Source organism: Molothrus aeneus, chromosome 2 (genome assembly GCF_037042795.1).
Source record: "Molothrus aeneus isolate 106 chromosome 2, BPBGC_Maene_1.0, whole genome shotgun sequence".
NCBI lineage: Eukaryota > Metazoa > Chordata > Aves > Passeriformes > Icteridae > Molothrus > Molothrus aeneus.
The window spans coordinates 56,622,536-56,642,669 of NC_089647.1; the positions used below are offsets into that span (position 1 = coordinate 56,622,536).

Below are 20,134 nucleotides of genomic sequence, written 5' to 3' on the forward strand. Positions count from 1 at the left end.
GGCAGTAGTCTGAAGTCCAGAACTCCTTCTGAAACACTGAAACAAAACCTCATACATTTAGCCCAAAGCAAAATCAAAGATTCTCTGAACCTCAAGTCATTACCTGCCTGTAAAGAACTATAAAGATTCATCCTTTCAAATCCCAGGCCTGCAGTTTACTGAGGATTTGTAATATAAGACTTCCTGCTCATCAGAGAAGAATTGATTTTCATTCCTGAAAGTCAATGTTTAAGGCAGTTTGAGTCCTGTTGGATATTTGATTTTCCTCCAGTTGCTGACCAGAAATTTGCTGAGAGGGCAAAACCATTATCTGTAGACAAATTCAAAATTGTCTTTCCTTGTTGGGCTTACTACTAGGATGTGCAATTTTGACAAGAAGATTTAAACAAATTAAATAAACCATAAACCCCATATATACAGACTTTGCTGTCTTTAGGGAATCTCATGTATTATGAACCTATTCTGCCTTATGTATGATGAAGCTAACCTTAGAAAACACGCCTAAATATGTTGCTTATAATATTATAACACTTAAATCTTCAATCTTAACTGCATGCTCTGCGTCCAGGAGTTCCATGAATGCTTGAGTTCATGGATTGTAATGTATTTTCATCAAGTCAGGCTGTAGATAACCAATGTCTTTTCAACTAAAACAAAAGAAGTGCTTATTGGACTGTCTCTTGAGTATGACGATTTTAAAAGTAGGTTTTTTTGAATATGTAATTAGTTTATACTGTTAATACTGTTTTAAAAGCAACCATTTACCATTGCCTAAAGTGGATAAAATGGATAATGTTTATTTTTTTAAGTCACCCAATGACTTTTTCTTGTTCTGTGTGTATTGAAAACACCTAACAAATGGTCAGGTTGTGTGTCCCTTCAATTGTATGTGTATCTGAACAGGCTCTTCCACACACATTTTCAGCATATTTGCAAGAGGAAGGGTTAACATTTTTGCAGTTCCCAGTTATACTCCCATAAATGAAACTACTGAAAAAAGACCAGGTTACAGAGGGAATATGTTATTTGTCAGTGTTGATTTCTCTTTCAGAGAAGACCAGAACAGCTGCGAACACATTTTTGGATTTCTTTGACTTACGCCAAGACTATCACATCATTACAAAGAAATTAACGTGTATGTCATGTGCAGTAGGCCTTACATTGTCTGACACACACTCACATCACATCTTTTCGGTTGTAGGCCAAGGGTAAAGAAAGACAATGGCTGAGACACCAAGCTGTTGGAGAGCTAGATGATGCCAAAATCATTGATGGGCTGACAGGAGAAAAAGCCATATATAAACGACGTGGAGAACTTGAGCCACAAGTAAGTGTCCAACGAGAACCAGGGTAAGGTGGAGAAGAGCTTAACCGGTTTGCTGATTTCATAGTGGCTGTACAGTGCATCTCTTTGGAGATTGAGTAGGTTATATGGATGAGAAACTCAGAAAAATATCTCTGGCTTGGGATGTCCCTGGCACAGAGGCAACCACTGGATGGAAAATTTGCTGTACCTCTTCTTATAGTCTTGCATAAATATTTCCTGTTGGCCACCCTCAGAAGGAGGACACCAATCTAGGCAGTGCTAAGTTTTGATCCAGTGCAACAGTTTTTTTATGTCCTTGTTTCGTATTTTAATGATCAGAAGGCAATTAGAAGAAAACATTTATTTTGTTTGCTTTTATAGAAAAAAGGAAAATATTTTCTCACTAGCTTAATTTTTGTTAACAAATATGCTGATCCCTTTGGAAGTTTAAAAAAAAAGTGCTTTACAAATGTATTTTCCTTATTCCTGGTACAAAAATAATTTCAACTTCCGCAGATACTTGGATTTACAAGAATATAAATTATAATAGAAAAGAAAGTGTGGGGAAAAGCCATTAAGATATGATAAAGTTGACTGTCCTATAACCTGATTCAGCCATTCCTTAAAAGGCTTTGCAGTTAGATCTATGTGAGTCAGCAACAGAGAAACCACTTGAATCAGACCAACTAAACCTGGCCAAAACTAGTGGGGCTAGTCCATAATATTTAACAGTAATACTTAATGACAGATTGCAATTTTTAAGTACACTAAGTTGGTTTTGTTACGTGGCTGAGTACAGCATCTTTTTGCATGTCAGCTACCCACATGTGATAAATCCCTGGTATTATTTTTTATGCTATTTGGTCCTTAGGTTGCTTTGAATGATTTATGGAATTTGCCACTGCTTGTGTGAAAGACCAGTAAGGGAAAAGTGATTGAAACATCAATTCTCATTTTTTCAAAATGTATTTACTCAATGTATCAGTTTTAAGGCTTTGTAAAAATAATTCCATTAGGAAAAAAACATAGGATTTAATGGGCCTTCTTTTGTTTCTGGGAGGGCAGGGATGCCACAGTCTATTAAAAAAGGACAGAAATCCTTTACAGGTAAAAGGAACATTTTAGCTATTTGTTTATACTGTGACTGGGGTTTTTTTGTCAGGTCATCTTTAATAGCCTCATACTTTAATCCAGACACATCTCATTGCATGCTAAATAAAACACCTCCCTTCAATGTACTGTGCCAAAAATTGTTAGAACAGATGGAATTTGTTTTCAGAAAAAAAAGAATGGTTTCAGCATTAGAATGACGATGGAACTTCATGAACTAGTAGTTAATCAGAACAAGATTTCAAACATTTTTGGAATGTTATTAACCTCAGCAGACAAGTTTTTACAGTCATATACAGTCACTGTTAGTATTGCATGCCAAGGAAAAGCATTTCCATTATGAAATGGCAGAAAAGAGCAGAAAGAGCTCCTTCTGCCAAATTTGAGAATTTCTTTACTGAAATAAAATGTTAAGAATCAAAACTGAAACAGAAAATTTTTTTCCTGACAAGCATGTGTGGAATGTTTTGAGGTATTTTGTTTCCAGTCGTTGAAGGTAAGAGGAAGCAATGAGCTGAGTTATCTGTCAGATAACTGGTTTGAAATAGAAAAACAGTTGGGTTTTTTGTTCTTGGGAAAAAAAGCTCCAACAGCAAAACCAAACAGTGTTTACTGGATAAAATTTTCTTGATTTGCAAAGTGCATTGGGTTTCCTTTTGGAATATTTTACTTTTACTGCTGTTGCTTTCCCATTTCTGGTGGGTTGAGTTCTGTGGTGTTTCCCTGGCAGCCGGGGAGCCCCCAGCAGAAGCCCAAGCGCCTGCGCCTGGTGGTGGATGTTTCGGGCAGCATGTACCGCTTCAACGGCGTGGATGGGCGCCTGGAGCGCTCCATGGAGGCCGTCTGCATGGTCATGGAAGCTTTTGAGAACTATGAGCACAAATTCAAGGTAATTGCAGCTGGGCTGGGAGCTCTGGGGTTATTGCACGGCCTATGTGCAGCACTGGAAAAAGTGTTTCAGCAGTCAGTCTAGCCAAAGAATATTATTCATTCCCACAAGGAAATAAAGACATTAATCTATTTCTAGCAACCTGAAAAATAATACTAATGAGAGGGTAGGAAGCATTACACATTTCAGCAGGGGAGTATTCAATCTAAGACTTTGATTTAGTGAGATTTGCTGGGGTTTTTTTCTGGTTTTATCTGTTTCTTTGAGAAGAAACACTGAAGCCTACAAAATACAAGTAAATATGAGTTTCAGGACATGCAGAGATACGATGTCCTTCCATCCACCCCGAGTGCACACAGCAGTACTTGGTCATGGGAAGAGACCAAACTTCTTTGTCCCTTCTCTCTTCTAGTTAACTGAAAGCAAGAAATAATTTCTTGTACTGAAACATACTAGGTTTTATTTAATGGTAGCCTGCAAATGAAATGTAAATAAATATAATGCTCATTTTGTCTCAGTAAGCCTAAACAAGGTCTAGACCATGTCTCTTTAGCCATAAAGAAGATAGGAATGGCAATCTCCAGCTAATTCTGGACATACACTGTGTTTAATGGAAGAATAGAAATGTCCACTACCTTTACTGAAGAGCATATCAAACATAAGAATTAAAATATATCTGAACAAAACATAAAATCTCCTAAAGAAATGTAATAGAAATTTAATCCAGATCAATTCAGTCAGGTCTGCTTCACCTTGTTCCTCCAACAACATGATTCTACAGGTTTCTGTGCTTCCATAGAATCTCATGTACAAAATCAGGCATGTGCTTTTAGAATGTCTTCTAGAGCCTAATCATGCATACTACATCTATTTTTCAAGAGAAAAGTCTATAAGAGGAGACAGGCGTTATGTTTTTTCCTAAGAAAACAAGGTATGTGCTACAATCTTCTTTAGCAGTAATGCTTTCTTGCCCTTAAATTTTATTAAATGGAACATGTTGCAGAATTTCACACAAATTTGAAACTATAGTTTTGCTCCCAAAGTCACTACATTCCTGAAAACATAATGAAAATATGCTGGGTAGAGAGTGATGCTGTGTAATCCAATTGGAGGAAAATGCTGTAACCATAAGCTTCTACCTTAGCCCAGAGAAACCACGTAGGAACTAAAATGTAATTTAAAAAATAATTAGAAATCAGGGCTTTATTGGTTCTGCTGTTCATGTATCTCCTGCTCACTGATAATAGAAAAGTTAAGGACAAATATTTACAGTGGCAGTGCAATTATGCAGCATGATTTGTGTAACTTGGTAAATCAGGCATATCTGAGCAATACAGATATGACTATGGCAAAATGCAGGATCATCCACGCAGAAAAGTAGTGGGCACAAGGATAAACATCCTATACTGTGGTGTAGTCAACATGGTTTTGAAAAGGGAAGTAAGGTATCTATGTGTGTGACAAACAAGTTTGGTTGGTTGGTTGGTTGGTAGAGTCTCTTCAGCCAAAAGCAATTGACAAAGTCCCTTGGCAGAGGCTTTTGGGGATAAAAGAGAAATCCTTTGGATAAACAAAATACTGCTAAAAATGTAAGAAACATCCTAAGTGGTCATTTTTTAGTGGTGGAGCTGTGGTGGGATCTGTGCCATGCTGTTCTGTTGTTCTGTATATACATGAGTGATCTGTTAAAGGGAATGAAAAGGTGACAAAAGTTGCTAAATATATGAAGCTATTTGAGAAAGTAACAAGGGAAATCCAGCTACAAGAAGTTGGATAAGGACCTAGCCATGAATGATGACTGGGAAGTAAAATGGTAGGTGATGTTTAGTGATTTTCAATGTAAAGCATTGCAGGTGGAAGAAAATAATTTTGATCTTAAGTACACAGTGAGAAAGTCTCAGCTTTCTGTTAGTCCTCACTCCCAGCTATAGACTGGTGCCCAACAAAGATGTCTTGTAATTATGTTGTGGGGCTCTTTGAACACTCTGTCCTCACAAGCTGTCAAAAAAGTTAATAGAATGTTCTAAACTATTAACGAAAGAAGAGAGAAGAAAGGAGAATACATGAGAATGTTGCTATAAACATCCATAGTGCATTCACTTTAGGAGTAATGTGTGCAATTTTGCTCCCCCATCTCACAAAAGTTCTTGTAGAGATGAAAAAGAAAAGAGGGTAACAAAGATTGCAAAGGGTATGGAAGTGTCCCTGTACAAGGAATGACTAAGTAACTAAGCAAGTTACTTAGTAAGGACTGCTCAGTGTGGAAGAGAGAAAAATCAAGAAGCTGATAAAGCCTTGACTAAAACAGAAATGGTGACCAGGGGACAATTGTTCATTCTGCTCTAATTTTGAGCAATAAATTATTTTTCATTCACACAGCTGAGGAAGATGGCTTAGAAAGTGATAACACTGGAAAAGGATGTAACACAATGGCAGATAGCCATTTGTCCTTGTTTCCAGTGCAGCTCTGAAGTTGAGAACCCAGAACCCTCAAGTGCATGCTAAAGGAATGACATGTAGAACTTGACATGCAGCCAGGACACTGTGGAGAATTAGTTAAGATCATTACAAACTCACTTCAGTTCTGTGACTTTAAAATCTATGGGTCAGGCTTCGGAGAGCAGGAGAGGCAGTGATTTTTTCAAAATATCACTGACTCTGTTCTGTTCAACTCTTGACACTTTGCATGGTGCTGCTCATTTTTCTCAGGACAGAGCTGAAGGTTTGGTATGTCTGCAAAAGTAGCACACATTTCTCATCTCTAAGAGAGAAACCATTTGAAAAAGAGCACACGACTCTGTAGTGTTCAATTAAAAATTTGCAGTTTATCACTTTTTTATTTCTTCCTTTCCTTATTCTCTTCTTCCCTGTTTTTATAAAAATAGACTTTTTTGGCCTTCAGATAACCTGCTGTTATCTGTTCCTGCTGTAGCCCCATCTGCATGGCTCACAACAACATATGCTGCAGATTTGAGGGGAATCTTATGAAACATGTGTTGAACCAAGGGGATCATCTAGCTTGTTAAGCAAAGGGGATTTACACAGTAAAGTTCTCTTCAGCTATCTAACTGCAGTGCAGACTTTGGAAAGCAATTCCTGGCTTTTGCTCAGGATGACCTTTCTGATGGTGCTTGGTTGCTTCTCTGCTACATACAGTTTTGAATTAATCAGATGGGCTTTTTCTTGGCTGTTTTATCCTACCCAGCTGAGCTTTCCCCATGGGTTGTACCCCTTGGTATCAAGGATGATGTTGATTGTCTCATGATCTTAACAGCACTGAGTGAAGGTAGAAAATAGTTTCTTCTTGCCTTCTTATACAGAAGAGCTGAGTATTGGGTATGTGACTGCACCAAGCAGGTAATGAAGTTACCATTTATAAAGTCAGACAAGTACAGCAGGTATTTTTCAGCTTTTTATGCTCATGTGGGACATCCTCCCTACTTCCATTTCCCATAAGTGCAGGTAGTGAATCATTCCTTGTCAAGGGGAAAAGAGGAGGCCCATCTTCTGAACATCCCATTTTAAGTGCCAGTTGTTTGGCAATGCACAGAAGTTCTCTTTTTTTATCTGAGGTAGTACTATGTCTGTCACAAACTGTATGTTTTTATATCATCCCCAGTTACTGTTATATCATCCCCGTTATGTGTGATTTGCACACATAATGGCAGATTGAGGAGGCATGTCCAGTAAATTATCCAACAACAATTTTATGAAGCCTTAAAAATATTGTGATTCAGTAAATAGCATATTATGTAACTGGTAGGAAAAGCCTGAATTGTTATTTATAGCTATATTAAAGGGATATTGAAGATTTTATATGCCTCTTTTAGCATTCTGTGTTTGTAAAATTTACTATAGAGGCAGCATTGCTAATTCAGGAAAAGAAGAAATGGTCCACATGTTTGGCAGAATAGTTATTTTAAATAATAAACAAAAGGTTTAAAATCAATTCAGAAAAATAGAATGTTCGGTGTTGTCCAAAGAAGAGATGAATTTATAAAGATCTAGCCCTCCAGCAGAGTCTAATTCACACTGCCTTTTACATTCAGCACACATCTTCTTTCAGCTTTTTAAATGCTTTCAGAAATGAAACCTTTTGGCATGGCAGCTGCAGAAGACAAAGTCTTCCATTTTACCCATTTTAGGCAGCAGCAACCATCCATTCAGTGCAAAATGTGGCAGTGGAACAGAGATTGTATTAACCATTTCCTATGGAAAGAAACCAACAAAATGATGCTATTTCGAGATGCATGTTTACATGTTGTGTACCCTGAATAGAGCAGTCCTTGTCTCAGTGTACCTGAGGCTATTGAAAAACAAGCTCTGGTGTACCACAATAATATATTATTTCGATTAGGTTGCACTATGGCAAATATATTTTGCTTCTGGATTTGTCCTGAGAGCCTTTGCTTGCAATTTCGTAAAAGACAACCGAAGTCAGTTTCAAGTAGGATTGTATCACAGCTTTTCTCTCACTTGTAACTCCATCCACATAAATCCTCCTTAGGGAATTTATGGAGAAAAAGCATTAGATTGGATCCCTGCTTTTAAAAGGCCCTTCTTCTGTGCTCGTCTTTAGCTACTGGAAAGGAAGGAAACTGGTTTTGACAAAGTCTGCATGTGCCAGCATGTGTTGGGGTTGCAAGTTGACCAGGACTGAGGAGCTGTCTGCACCTTTTCTTTACAATGAGTGCACCAAGGAAATATGAAATCACTAAGGGTTCGTTTACTAGAACACAGATCAAGAGGAGGTAATAATTTCCTGCAGGAGAGATTTTATTTCTTTGCTACTTCAGAGGGAGCTTCTTTGCTCCAGTTTTGCTCCTCTCCCAAACTCTGTTTTCCTAAATTGTGACATATTCCATACATTCCCCTGGGCAAACCCCCCTCCCAGGGAGTGTCTCCCAGCCTGCAGTCTTATGTTGATTTAAGTCAATCCAAGTCAGTGCAGCTACATTCCCTTGCTGTGAATTCATCCAGCCTCCCAGTTTGGGGAGCTGAGCTTCCCAAAACCAAACTCACACTCATTCGATTTTGGCTACTCCTGGTCCTTGACTTGGCTTCCAGAGGGATCAGAGGACCATGAGGAACAGCACATGAGGGCTGTTGACCTCAGCTCCTCTTTTCCCCAGCGCAGCAGGATCTCACTCTGTTCAGGAGGCCCTACTTGACCCAGAATGCAGCAGTCAGGATGAATCAAATAGCCACTTCTTCCCTGCTGCCTCACCAAACCTTTTGAAATCACAAATAGCATAGTAAGCTGTCAGCAAAGAAACAAGGAAACTGATAACATCTGCTGAAGATAAGCACACGTATCGTATCGGGTGCATGCATGGGCACACACAAAGAATAATAAGCAGCTCTCTGAGCAGGGAGTAGACAGGACATGATGTTCCCAGGTGGATGCCTTTCCATGCCTGCAATAGTTTGTTCAGGTCATTTCAGCCTCGCCTTGCCTGTAACCAGGTTGTCTGTTCCCGCCTTGTGCAAGAATGTGGAGGGGGCCCTGCTGTAGGGTCAACATCTAGGGTTTCATCAGGAGATACAACAATTCCCCTTACACAGGCTGTCACACTGAGTTTAAACTCACACTGAGATGAAAGCTTGGTCTGTTACTAGTGTATGTCAAGAACCACAATGATATTCCCAAACAGCAAAGTTTGGCTTATTCCCATGAACTCAGTATGGCAGAGCTGACACAAGGACAGCCAGTGGGAGACATCCAGGAAGGAGCCCTCTATGAAGGGATCAGCCTTTTTACACAGGAGAATGGCAGCATTTTGCTTTACATAGTTAGTTTGTTGATTTAAAAGTGATACTGAATGCAAAACTGCTCAGCAGAGGATGTCCAAGGTTTCATAATTAAGAGCCTACCCTGAAGATGTGTGGGCATTTCTGACATTGCATAAGAACCACGAGCACTGTATATTTTCTGCTCCATTAAACCTGTGCTTTATTTAGCTCCTCTGATTTGAATAGTCTCTAATTTTTAAAACAAAACTCATGCACACATTCCCTGTGTGTGATTCAGATTTTATTAAGCAGGATATATTCCTGTTTTATTTAGGAAGCATGCTGTATGTAACCCCAACATTATTCTCAAAATTTGTATATTTTCATTTGCCATGTCTTCATATCCATAGAGTCTGAAGCATTATTGGTGATAAGAAATAGGTTTTGAAGAGAAAGTATGTGGCAGACAGCAAGCTTTAGGTGAGGCTTGGTACCAAATACTAGGCACGTAAGAGTTGAAGAGAGCAGAAATGGGAAAAGCCAATGGAGCAGAAAGAAATGGGATTGTGTGGGGACTAGATTATATAAAGATTTCCTAGGGGAAGGAAGTCTGGTTTACATGGGGCTGTCATAAAATGGTCTTACCTTGGGTGAAATAATCTGCAGTATGTGGTACATTTGGTCTTTAACAGAGCGAGGTGTCACCTTTAAAAGTGTTGTTCCAGCTGCTCTAGCTTTCTTTTGATACATTTTTAAGCAAATTAGTGATGTGGAAACAAAAAGAGCTTTGTCTGTAAAGACTGCCATTTCTCCTCTCTCTAGGAGCTGACTTGTACAAAATAAAGTGTCTTTCAATAGGAAAGAAAAGACAGAAAAACTATGAGGAATAGACCTGCCTTTTACCAAATGATTATGTGGGAATTAGGGATGGTGAGCCCAGCAGGAACCTGTAACAGTACTTGAAAAAAAGAAAACAGAAAGGTAAAATACTGCATCAGAGCTCCCTGTCAGGCAGGGGGGAATACAGGCATGTTCATGTTGAGGAATTGCCAGCTCAGGTCTCTCTGGGCTCAGATTCTGTACACTGTGCTCTCTTGCTTGGTGTAGGCAACTCTTAAATCCGTTTTTGTCCTGCTCATGAATTCTCCCTGGCGTGGCTGCCACATCCACAACACAAAGGGCAGGTCAGGACCTTGCCATAACTCAGCTTGTCTTGATTTTCATGTAACAACAATGAAGCTCTCACATGAAACAGAGGCCTTTGCAATATTGCTTTATTTGTTCACCAGGATATTTGAACTATTGTGGTTCTACATGTCAGTTTTGCAGCATCTCACAGGAGAATGATGTGCACACTATCTCCTTTGAAAACATACAGGGGCTCTTGGAATTCACTTCTCCACATACTTTCAGCAATGGCTTTGATCTGTTATGCACAAAAATAAGGAGTGCTGATTTTCAAGGGGATTTGTAATACTTCTTTTTTTCAGAGCAGAATGAGGTCACCAAAAAGATTCATCAAACATAGGAGCTACTCTCAAACAATGTGCTTCTTGTTTGTCAGACTCAAGAGGATGAGAATTGCTGCTTTAAAAGAAATACATGGACAATGTGAGAGGGCAAGGTCTTGATCTTACACATCACCACTCTGCAGTTGGTGGGATGATGTGAAAAACAGATCATGGAAATAAGGAACTGTTCCTTAATTTCATTATTTGGCAATTCTTTCCTATGTTTTCGTGTCAGTGAGAAATTGCAAGTAGTTCCCTTAAACAGCTCATAGACAGAAACAGGGAACAGTATTTGGGGTCTTCTGTTGAAAATTGCAAATTGCCTTTGATCTGTCTTATGTCATAGTGAGCCAAGGGCCATTTGTGACTAACAGGTGACTGATGATGTTTCTTTCTTGTAGTACGACATTGTTGGACATTCGGGAGATGGCTTCAACATCGCCTTGGTTGGGAGTGACAAAGTTCCCAAGAACAATAAGCAAAGATTAGAGATTCTTAAGGTAAAATTGATGCTGGTAATTAAAGATTTTCTGATTGCAAAGATAAAATTGTAGGCAGGTCACAGAATACAAAACATGAGGATAGTAAAATAAAGACAAGAAAGCAAAATCTGTGTATTTCCTTAAATTTATACAGGACCTTATAGAGACATGGCAGAAAACAAATTGTGCCAAAATAGTAGAAGCTGGGTATGCCTTATTCTGGACTTCTACGCCCTAAATGTGTCATTTTGACTTCCTGTCAAAGGATAGGGGAAGTTCCAGAGATTATATGGTGATATAGATAGCTCTGCCCAAATCATGTGATATTATTAGAGCACAGTGACTCATTCAAAACTGCAGAGGGATCCCAGGTCAGTGATTTAGCGTAGTACCTTCAAGAAGTAATGCATCACAGTAGCATTGGGAAAATGTGTCAGTGCTAAATTGGAAACATGTTAAATCACAATGGCAAAGTGAATGTATTCACCAAAATTTTTCTATAGTAGGATGAAGAAAAACTAAGTATATTGTAGGATTTACGTGGTTGGCAGCTTGATAGGCTGGAAGCATGTATCTGAGCTTCCTTCAAAAACTAGTTTTGAAATAGGTCCTTTGGTTAGAAGAACCTGATTTAGTAACATCTAAAATTCCTGGCCTTCTACATAGGTAACAGCTTCATTGATGAATATGGTGTATTTGTTTTGTAACAGCTCAAACAAAATGTTTTATCATTTTTAAATGTGACTGCCACTGTCAGGAATCAGATATTTGATAATAACTAAGACACTACTAGGATTTGGAAGTCCAGTGCAAATTAGGAACATGCAGGAGCTGTTTGCAGCATTAGGAACCTGTTTTCTTCTTAAAATACATAGGAATGTATCTACTCAAACTGCAGCTGACCAAAGTATTTTACCTTCCCTAAGGCCCAGTCTAATTAGGTCCCTGTGTGGGTTTTGATTGTTTGACCAACTGGCATTTTTAAGAAGTGCTGCCTGTCTTAAAATATGACATATTATGTACAAAAAGCTGCATCTTCTTTTCTATCTGGAGCACTGTCTGCATTTCTGATGGATCCCCTAATACAGCAGTACTGAATATTGACTCCCTCCTGTGCTAGCTGAAATGAATGCTTGTTCCTAAAGTCATCTGACGTGTTTCCACGTGGTTATGCTGTGCACACAGACCATGCATGCCCACGCCCAGTTCTGCATGAGTGGGGACCATACCTTGGAAGGGACAGAACATGCCATTCGGGAAATCGCCAAGGAGGAGGCGGACGAATATTTTGTTATCGTCCTAAGTGACGCAAACCTAGAGCGTTATGGGATCCCGCCAGCGAGGTTTGCACAGGTCTTGACCACCAACTCTCAAGTCAATGCTTTTGCCATATTTATAGGATCCTTGGGAGACCAGGCAGATAGGTAAGTGTTTGGTTTATGCCTAGTACTGTTTGCTTTCAGTCAGCATAAATCTAAATTATGCTTTTATTGCAGTGAGTTGCCCATGCTGTTGTTCTGCGCCAAGGTTTTGGTCAAAGTATCATAAAATCATAGAATGGTTTGGGTTGGAAGGGACCTTTAAATATCATCTGTTCCAACCCTCCTGCCATGAGCAGGAACATCTTTCACAACTTCTCTGGATGACCTGTGCCAGTGCATCATCACTCTCATTGCAAAAATTTTTTCCATATCTCCAGTCTAATCCAGTCTAAATCTACCCTCTTCCAGTTTAACATCTTATCCTGTCATTACAGGCCCTGGTAAAAACTCTTACTATGTCTTTATGAGCCCCTTTTATTTATTGAAAGACCTCAATAAGGTCTCCCTGGACTTTCCTCTCCAGGCTGAACAACCCCAACTCTGTCAGCCTGTCTTCATAGCAGAGATGTTCCATCCTGCTGACCATTTTTGTGGCCCTCTTCTGGACCCACTCCAGCTCCAGGTCCATGTCTTTCCTGTGCTGAGGACCACAGAGCTGTACACAGCACTCCAGGTGGGGTCTCAACAGAGTGGAGTAGAGGGGCAGAATCACTTCACTCACCCTGCTGGCTGTGCTGCTTTTGATGAAAGAAAGCCAGGATACACTTGGCTTTCTGGGCTGCCAATGCACATTGACAGGTCACATGCGAGTTTTCATGCATCTTTTTTTTACTATTTTCATTATTAATGTACTGGAGAGAAGCTGTAGCTCCTGAGTTGTGGCAGGGAGGAGACTGGCTTGTGGATCCTGCAGATATCCCTTATAGCCAGCAAGTTCAGAGCATCCTGTGCATCCAAAAGGAGCAGCTGATGCCATCATCCTCCTGCTGCTGGATGTTCACTATACCCTTATGTAATGTCACCATGTAATCATAATAGTGCCTTTGTTATTGCCCAGTATATGGTGCCAGTGTGTGCAGGCCTAAGAAAAGAGATTAAAACAAAAGATGCTGGACTTAATTTGTCTTCCAAACAGCCAAAGGTTTGACTCAGATACACCCCTTGTGTTAGAGACATAAATTCTTTGGAGTGTCTGAGACAATATGCCTGGGTTTAGGTTTACTACATAATTTCACTTTAAAATGTTTGGGCACAAGGGGAAAAAAAAGAAATTCTGTCCTAGGTGTTCTTTCAGGTTCCACATCCACTGAGGACCAGTACCTGCAGCAAAAAGCTGGTATAGCCACAAATATCAACAGTGTCTTTTCTGTTTGAGTCTTCAACTAGAGGAGAATGAGAGAAATCTGAAAGGATGTTGGCCCTCAGTAGATAACTTTAAGCAGTAAAGGGTTGAAAGATAAAACAGACACCATGAGTTGTGGCTGCAAGTCTGTACAACAGAGCTGTGTTAATCATCAAAACAGAATCAATTTTGAAAGATTATAATTACAGAAAGTCCCTTTACTTTTGATAGGAATTAAAAATAGAAAAAAAAATCTTTGACCATGTCCTGCTGTGTAAGAGATCTTATAATGGCCTAATCCACTGGGTGTGGAAAATGCACACAGTGCTGTCACTGAAATGCATTTCTATGTATGTGGAAGTGCAGAATTAGACAAAGCCTTCCTGTAACTGCTGTGGGGGAAGGAGAAGGGAATTCTCTGTTGCAGTTTTTTTTAAAACTAATTTTAAAAGTGAGAGTTCACTCACTTTTACTCACTTGGAGGAATAGTATAAAGCAAAATCTCCTGTAAAAAGCAGAGAAAAAATAAATCTCAAGCCTGCTAACTGGACATGAGGGAGCTGGGATTTGTGACATGCATCTAGTTCGACTTTTCAGGGTAGGTTAAGCTGTGAATAAAAATGTGTCAGGTTAATACTGGCAGAAGAATACATTTCCATGTAATATGCAGTGATGTCTAAGAAATATAAAGAGCACAGTTAGAATCATTGCACTTGTTGAACTGAAAGAGCTGTGGGTTCATGGTAGTCAATTTACAATAAGTGTCTTCATTTTCAGTGTAAATCTGTAGCTGTCCTCAGCAAACCATTTGTGGTGATGCCTCATGGGATCACCAGTACCTTGATTAAAATGGAGTTCTGGCATGTCAGAAAGAGGACATGGATAGTAATCTCTGGAAACACTCTTTGTGTTGCTGAAAGGAACTCTGTGCCCTACCTGCTCTCAATGTTTTCTCCCTCTGTTGCTTTCCCAAACCCTTTAATTGTATGATGACAGCAATGTGAGGAATCCTGTCTTGTGGTAGGGAAGATAATTTGAGGTGTTAATTGTGTTTTGTCCCTCATTCTGCTCCCTAGGCTGCAGAGGACACTGCCAGCAGGTCGGTCTTTCATTGCCATGGATACCAAAGAGATCCCTCAGATTTTGCAGCAGATCTTCACATCTACCCTGTTGTCAAGTGCCTAAGCATCACTGGTGTCACCAGGTGTGAACTCAAAGAGGAAACCCACTCCTGCTGGAGGTACAAACCCTAAAGCTGAGGATAAACTCAATTATTAATAAAATACATACCCTTCTTTAATCAGCCAAGCTACCACAATCTACATGACGGCCAGGCTGTAAATTTCCCCCCAGAATCTCTCAAGCGACTCAGCACATTCAAAGAGGTGCAGCAGGGCAGAGAATGGCGACAGAATGAATGTTTTTCCAGAGGGACAAACAAACAAAGGACAGTCTGTGATCATTCCTCTGCCTGCCGTGTTGCCAGCACTATGGAATCATCTCATCCTGTTTGATTAAACACAGTTCACTGGGATTTGGTAATCCTGTGCAAGGCAGATCCAGGCAATCTGTGTCAGTGTTTCGTGTGCATATGTTTGAATGGGTGGTTAACTCCATCTCTGATTTAAACAGGGCTGCTCTTGCCAGGCAGGAAATCCTTCCTTCCTTCCTCTCCTGTTGCTTTCTTGTCTTGATGGGCATCAGGGCTTCACCCTGAGGCTGGGAACAATGGAGCAGTTTGGAAACACTGACCATCACATGTAAACATTCATTATCTGATCAGGCACCGTGCTCCAAGTTGTCAGAGCTAGAGAAAGTGGCTGTTAAGAAGTAAAAGAAAACAAAAATAGACTGGGTCACTTCTGCCTATGAAAAATAAGGAGAAAGGTTCAAAACACTCTTAAGAACCCAAGAGGCAGCATTTCCAAGAAGGAAACTTTGCACAACTCCTTTGCACAGCTGGTGATGCTGCACCCACTGCACTGTTACACAGAGTCCCTGAGATGGCCTCAGCACATGGGGGTGACTCTTCAATCAGGAGACAAAAAGGTTACTAGTGCTTTGCTACAGCACGTTCACCATCTGGGTTTTTTGGGTCATTTGAAAGTTAAACTGGAGGAGAGATTTAGGCACAAAAAAATAAGTTATTTTTTATAAAGGAAGAGGGAAAAGTGCTTTAGCAAGATATCTGTGTTAGAATGTAGTTAATATCCCAGTTAGTTGTAAAGACTTACTTTATGATTCAATCAGTTGGTGTTTGGCTTGTCCCATGAGGTGATAATTCCTCTTTATCTACTAAAGAAGAGCTATTTTGTAGTTCTTTGGGAACAGTGGAATACTCAATGAATTGAATGTATGATTTAATTAAGCTGGTGCGGGGGATGTACATCATAACTGATACTAATTAGAGAGTAACTGAATAAAAGAACATTCAGGAAGAGTGATTATAAAAATCTGAAGGAGGAATTGCAATTCTTTTAATTTTTCTCTTAGTCCTGCACTTGATCAAGCTGCACCTTGAGCAGTATCTTTGGAAGAGAGGAGGCAAATTAATTTGGTCCCATTAAATACAACCATTGGTGTTTTAAAGGGTCCAGCTTATGGTGGTCATTCTCTAGTCCATCAATCCTGCAGCAAAAATCTTTACCAGAGCATCAAAAACGTTCCCTGTTTAGGATGAATTTTGAAGCCTGGTCAGCATTCAAACTCTTTATGACAAGAGGGGACGGAAGACATTTTTCAAAGTCTTGTTAGCATTATTATGATAACTATATATGTGAAAACAAAGAGATTGAAGATGCAGTTCCTGTTTGGAATTGGGAGGAGAAGGTTGAGAAGGTTATCCCTAGAGGGACAAATGTACATGTAGGCACATACACACAGATGCTGCTACTAAGGGGAAGTGTGCTTCAAAATAAAAATATCTTGGTCCTGTAAACATATAATGAGATACTAAATGCAATAAAGAATTGAAATAGTGGTAAGGCTCTTAATAAATGTGTGTTTACATGGAAATTCCTTTAGCATATCTGCCTTTATTGCCAGAGTCCTGAAAAAAAAGAACCTTTTTCTTGCAGTTAATTAACAGATGCACTGTACACTTTCTACATTACTTGTGTGGATAAATTTTCTCACCTTACATTTAAATACAGTAAAATACTGTTATCTTTATCATAAAAAAATAGTGCTATTTAAAGGAAAAACTATGATAAATCCAGTTTTAAATCTTTTGTGAGATTATGCCTCTAAACTACACTTCATGTATAACTATCATTTACACTTACCTTTCATTTCAGTTTTCTTCTTTCTGTAGTGTTTGGTTTTATCTTTGTTCCAGGAGATGTCTGTTGAGTTCCAATTCTTGTTGCTTGGGCCCATAGGATACAACCATGTCCAGGCCAGGCATGGCCATGAGTGTGGGTGGGAGTGGGTGGAAGTTCTAAACCTGCCCTCTTTCAGTTTCAGGCCATTCTCCTTTGTCCTATTGCTACATGCCCTTGTAAAAAGTCCCTCTCCAGCTCTCCTGAGCCCCCTTTAGGTGCTGGAAGGTGTCCCTGGAGCCTTTTCTTCTCCAGGCTTAGCAGCCCCATCTCTCTCAGGCTGTCTCCACAGGAGAGGTGCTCCAGCCCCCTGACCATCTTTATGTCCATCCTCTGACTCACTCCTCCAGTCTGTGTCCTTCCTGTGCTGGGCCAGAGCTGGATGCAGCACTGCAGGTGAGCTCTGTCACGAGTGGAGGGGAAGAGGCCCTGCAGAAGATTTTGAGAGAAAGGGAGAAGAAATGAGTGAAACCTTTTTTAAATTTTCAGTTCAGAAGGAAAGGGTTTGGGTTTTGGCTTTAATAACATTTCATTGCAGAGCATATTTGACCTGACAGTGTCTCTCTAAATCATAAAAATTCAGGGCAAAATTTTCCCCAGGCTGTACATCTCTCACCTGCTCTAATGCCCATCGCTACGCCAGGGAAATCAAAGCAGCAACTGTGCTTTTCCCTATCTCACCAGGACTTGCAGTGTTGTTTCACTGCTCAAAAATTCAGCAAACACTCCTCTTTCGCATTCCTGGGATTTGCAGAGCTTCCTAATATGCATTTATTTTTAATTAGTGGAATGCTTAAGAGTAACATGGCTTTGTCTGCCTAACAGCAGCACCGGTGGCTGCTCTCACTGAAAAGCAGGCACCAGCTTTGTGTGTCACTCATCCCCTCTGAAAGCATGTTAAGGTATTTTTCATCTCACAGTTTAATAAGGCACTTTTGCACTCATCAGTTTTTATGGAAAGGCACTGTTTCAGCAAATGAATAGAGCTGCCATTTGGAGCAGGGTCTGACCTATAACTAATGCTTTAATAGCATTAGTCACATCAGCAGTAGTTATTTTAATTACCTCTTGTAATGCAGATTTTGGTCTAATTCTGTTTCTATATGTAATGTGTTCATACCCACTAGCCAGCTAGTTACACTACACAGTCACTTTGGGGATTATTATTTAGCTTTGGTGCAAAAATTAAAAATAAAAATAAGAAAAGAAAACCAGAAAGTCCAGCCAGATGAGATTTCAATCAGAGCAAATGCAGGCAATGTCTCACTCAGGCATGTCAGATTGTTTACAACAATTTGTAGCAAACAAATTCCCCTACAAAAAAATAGCTTGCAAACTGTTCAGGTGAAAGATTTCCTCTTCCAGGAGACAGGCTTTACACCACCAAAATAAACAGGTAATAAATTGCCTCATTCAGAAGTGGTTTTGTTTTTGAGATTGCTGTCAATGTAAACAGCATTGTTACTGAATAAAATGTTTTAAAGTCAACTGCATTTTCTGGGAAATAAGTGTATATGGGAAGATGGCGGAAGAGATTCAGCAATTCTTCAGGATGAAAGTGATGGTGGGTTTTTTCCCAAAGACAAGGACAAAATTATAAAAAATTAATAACTTAATTTTCATTGCCATCTATTCTCCATCTTTTGACAGGACAATTAAACATATGAAAATGAAAATCTGTTTTTAAAATCTAGATACTTTAAGATTACTCATAACATCCTTAGTCTGAACATCTGTTGTGACTGCATGCAGAAAAATTCTGTGTATCATAACACAGATCTGCTACTACACTTGTAGTGTGATCCTAGTCAAGAAAAATCTCATGGCAGTAAATATACTGAGAGTTGGAAATGTAAAAAAAAAAAATCTCAGATATTGACCCTGGTTTTTTCACCCATTACATACAGTTTTTCTTTGGACAGGCTGAGCTGTGCAAATGCAGGTAGGGCTGGAAACTAGACCCTGACTCTGGTTGCCTGAGGCTGTGGATCCCCACAAGCTGGGTATAACCTGGCACCAGGGTTCTCTCAGTTCCAAAAGAAACATAAGGAGACAGAGCAAGCAGGAGAAAAAAGGACAAATTCCTCATTTTCAACCTGCTCAGCTTTCTGAGCTGGCTTGACTTGAGCAGCAAAGCAGGATGGAGGTGAGAAAAGCAGATGAAGTAGCCAGAAAGATGCACCAGGCACAGCCTCAGCAGCAGAATGACCCCAGTGCAAGGCCAGGGGAGGGTGCCCAGGGGAGGCACACTGGGCTCACAGAGCAGCAGGGAGGTGTGCCATGCCCTGGCCAAGCTCACAGAGCAGCAGGGAGGTGTGCCATGCCCTGGCCAAGCTCACAGAGCAGCAGGGAGGTGTGCCATGCCCTGGCCAAGCAGCACAAAGCCAGCCTGGCTGAGGATGGGCAGGCTCAGAGATGGAGCTCAGCTGCCAAGGTCGGCGCCACATCAGAGCCATGAAGGCTGAGCCTCAGGCTTCAGCCCTCCAGCTCTTGTGCTTATGCCTCCTCCTCAGCAACAGGCATCAAATAAAGTTCCCAGGCACGTGCTCAGAACGAATTGAGGCTTGTTAACCTCATGGAACAGTGGCATGGGGACTAGAATACAACATGTATGTTCCCTGCATACAAATTGCAGGAGCTTGCTTGCTTTTTTAATACGTACAAGTTCATTCTAGCACAAGCCAAAATTTACTGGTCCCTGGAACTTCTTACTGAGGGTGGAAATATTCATTCAGCACCTATAAACTAAACACATCTCACAAATATGAAGGAAAAAAAGTTCTTTTTGTATCAGGACTTGATAGAAAGCCCATTCTTAGCAACAGGCTTTTCAGTTCAAATCATGCAATGAATATTTTATATGAGCTTCCCTGGCCAGGCTGAGTAAGATGACAATATTATATGCAGACTGTGGTCTGGAAAAAGTCCACAAATAACATTCATGGTTAGGAAAATGTGTTATACTGCAGGGTGATATGAGGAATGGTGTCCCACAATTTTTGCTGTCGTCATGGCTAAATCATGCTCCATGCCATCTGCACCAACATCTGCATTTCAGCTTGGTTCAACAGCTGCAAGGTCACCTACTTTGGTTTCCAAATTTATAAGTATGAATAAGT

The 20,134-nt window shown here is 40.0% G+C and overlaps 1 protein-coding gene across 1 annotated transcript in view; it reads left to right on the top strand.

Moving 5' to 3' along the window:
- Positions 1–16,710, top strand: part of VWA8 (von Willebrand factor A domain containing 8) — a 183,209-nt gene extending 166,499 nt beyond the window's left edge. Inside the window, exons 41-45 of the mRNA XM_066545030.1 lie at positions 1,202–1,327; positions 3,147–3,305; positions 10,951–11,049; positions 12,217–12,455; positions 14,772–16,710. Of these exons, the coding sequence (XP_066401127.1) occupies positions 1,202–1,327; positions 3,147–3,305; positions 10,951–11,049; positions 12,217–12,455; positions 14,772–14,880 (732 nt within the window). The 3' untranslated portion in view covers positions 14,881–16,710. The remainder of the gene's footprint in view (positions 1–1,201; positions 1,328–3,146; positions 3,306–10,950; positions 11,050–12,216; positions 12,456–14,771) is intronic.
- Positions 16,711–20,134: the final 3,424 nt, after the last annotated feature.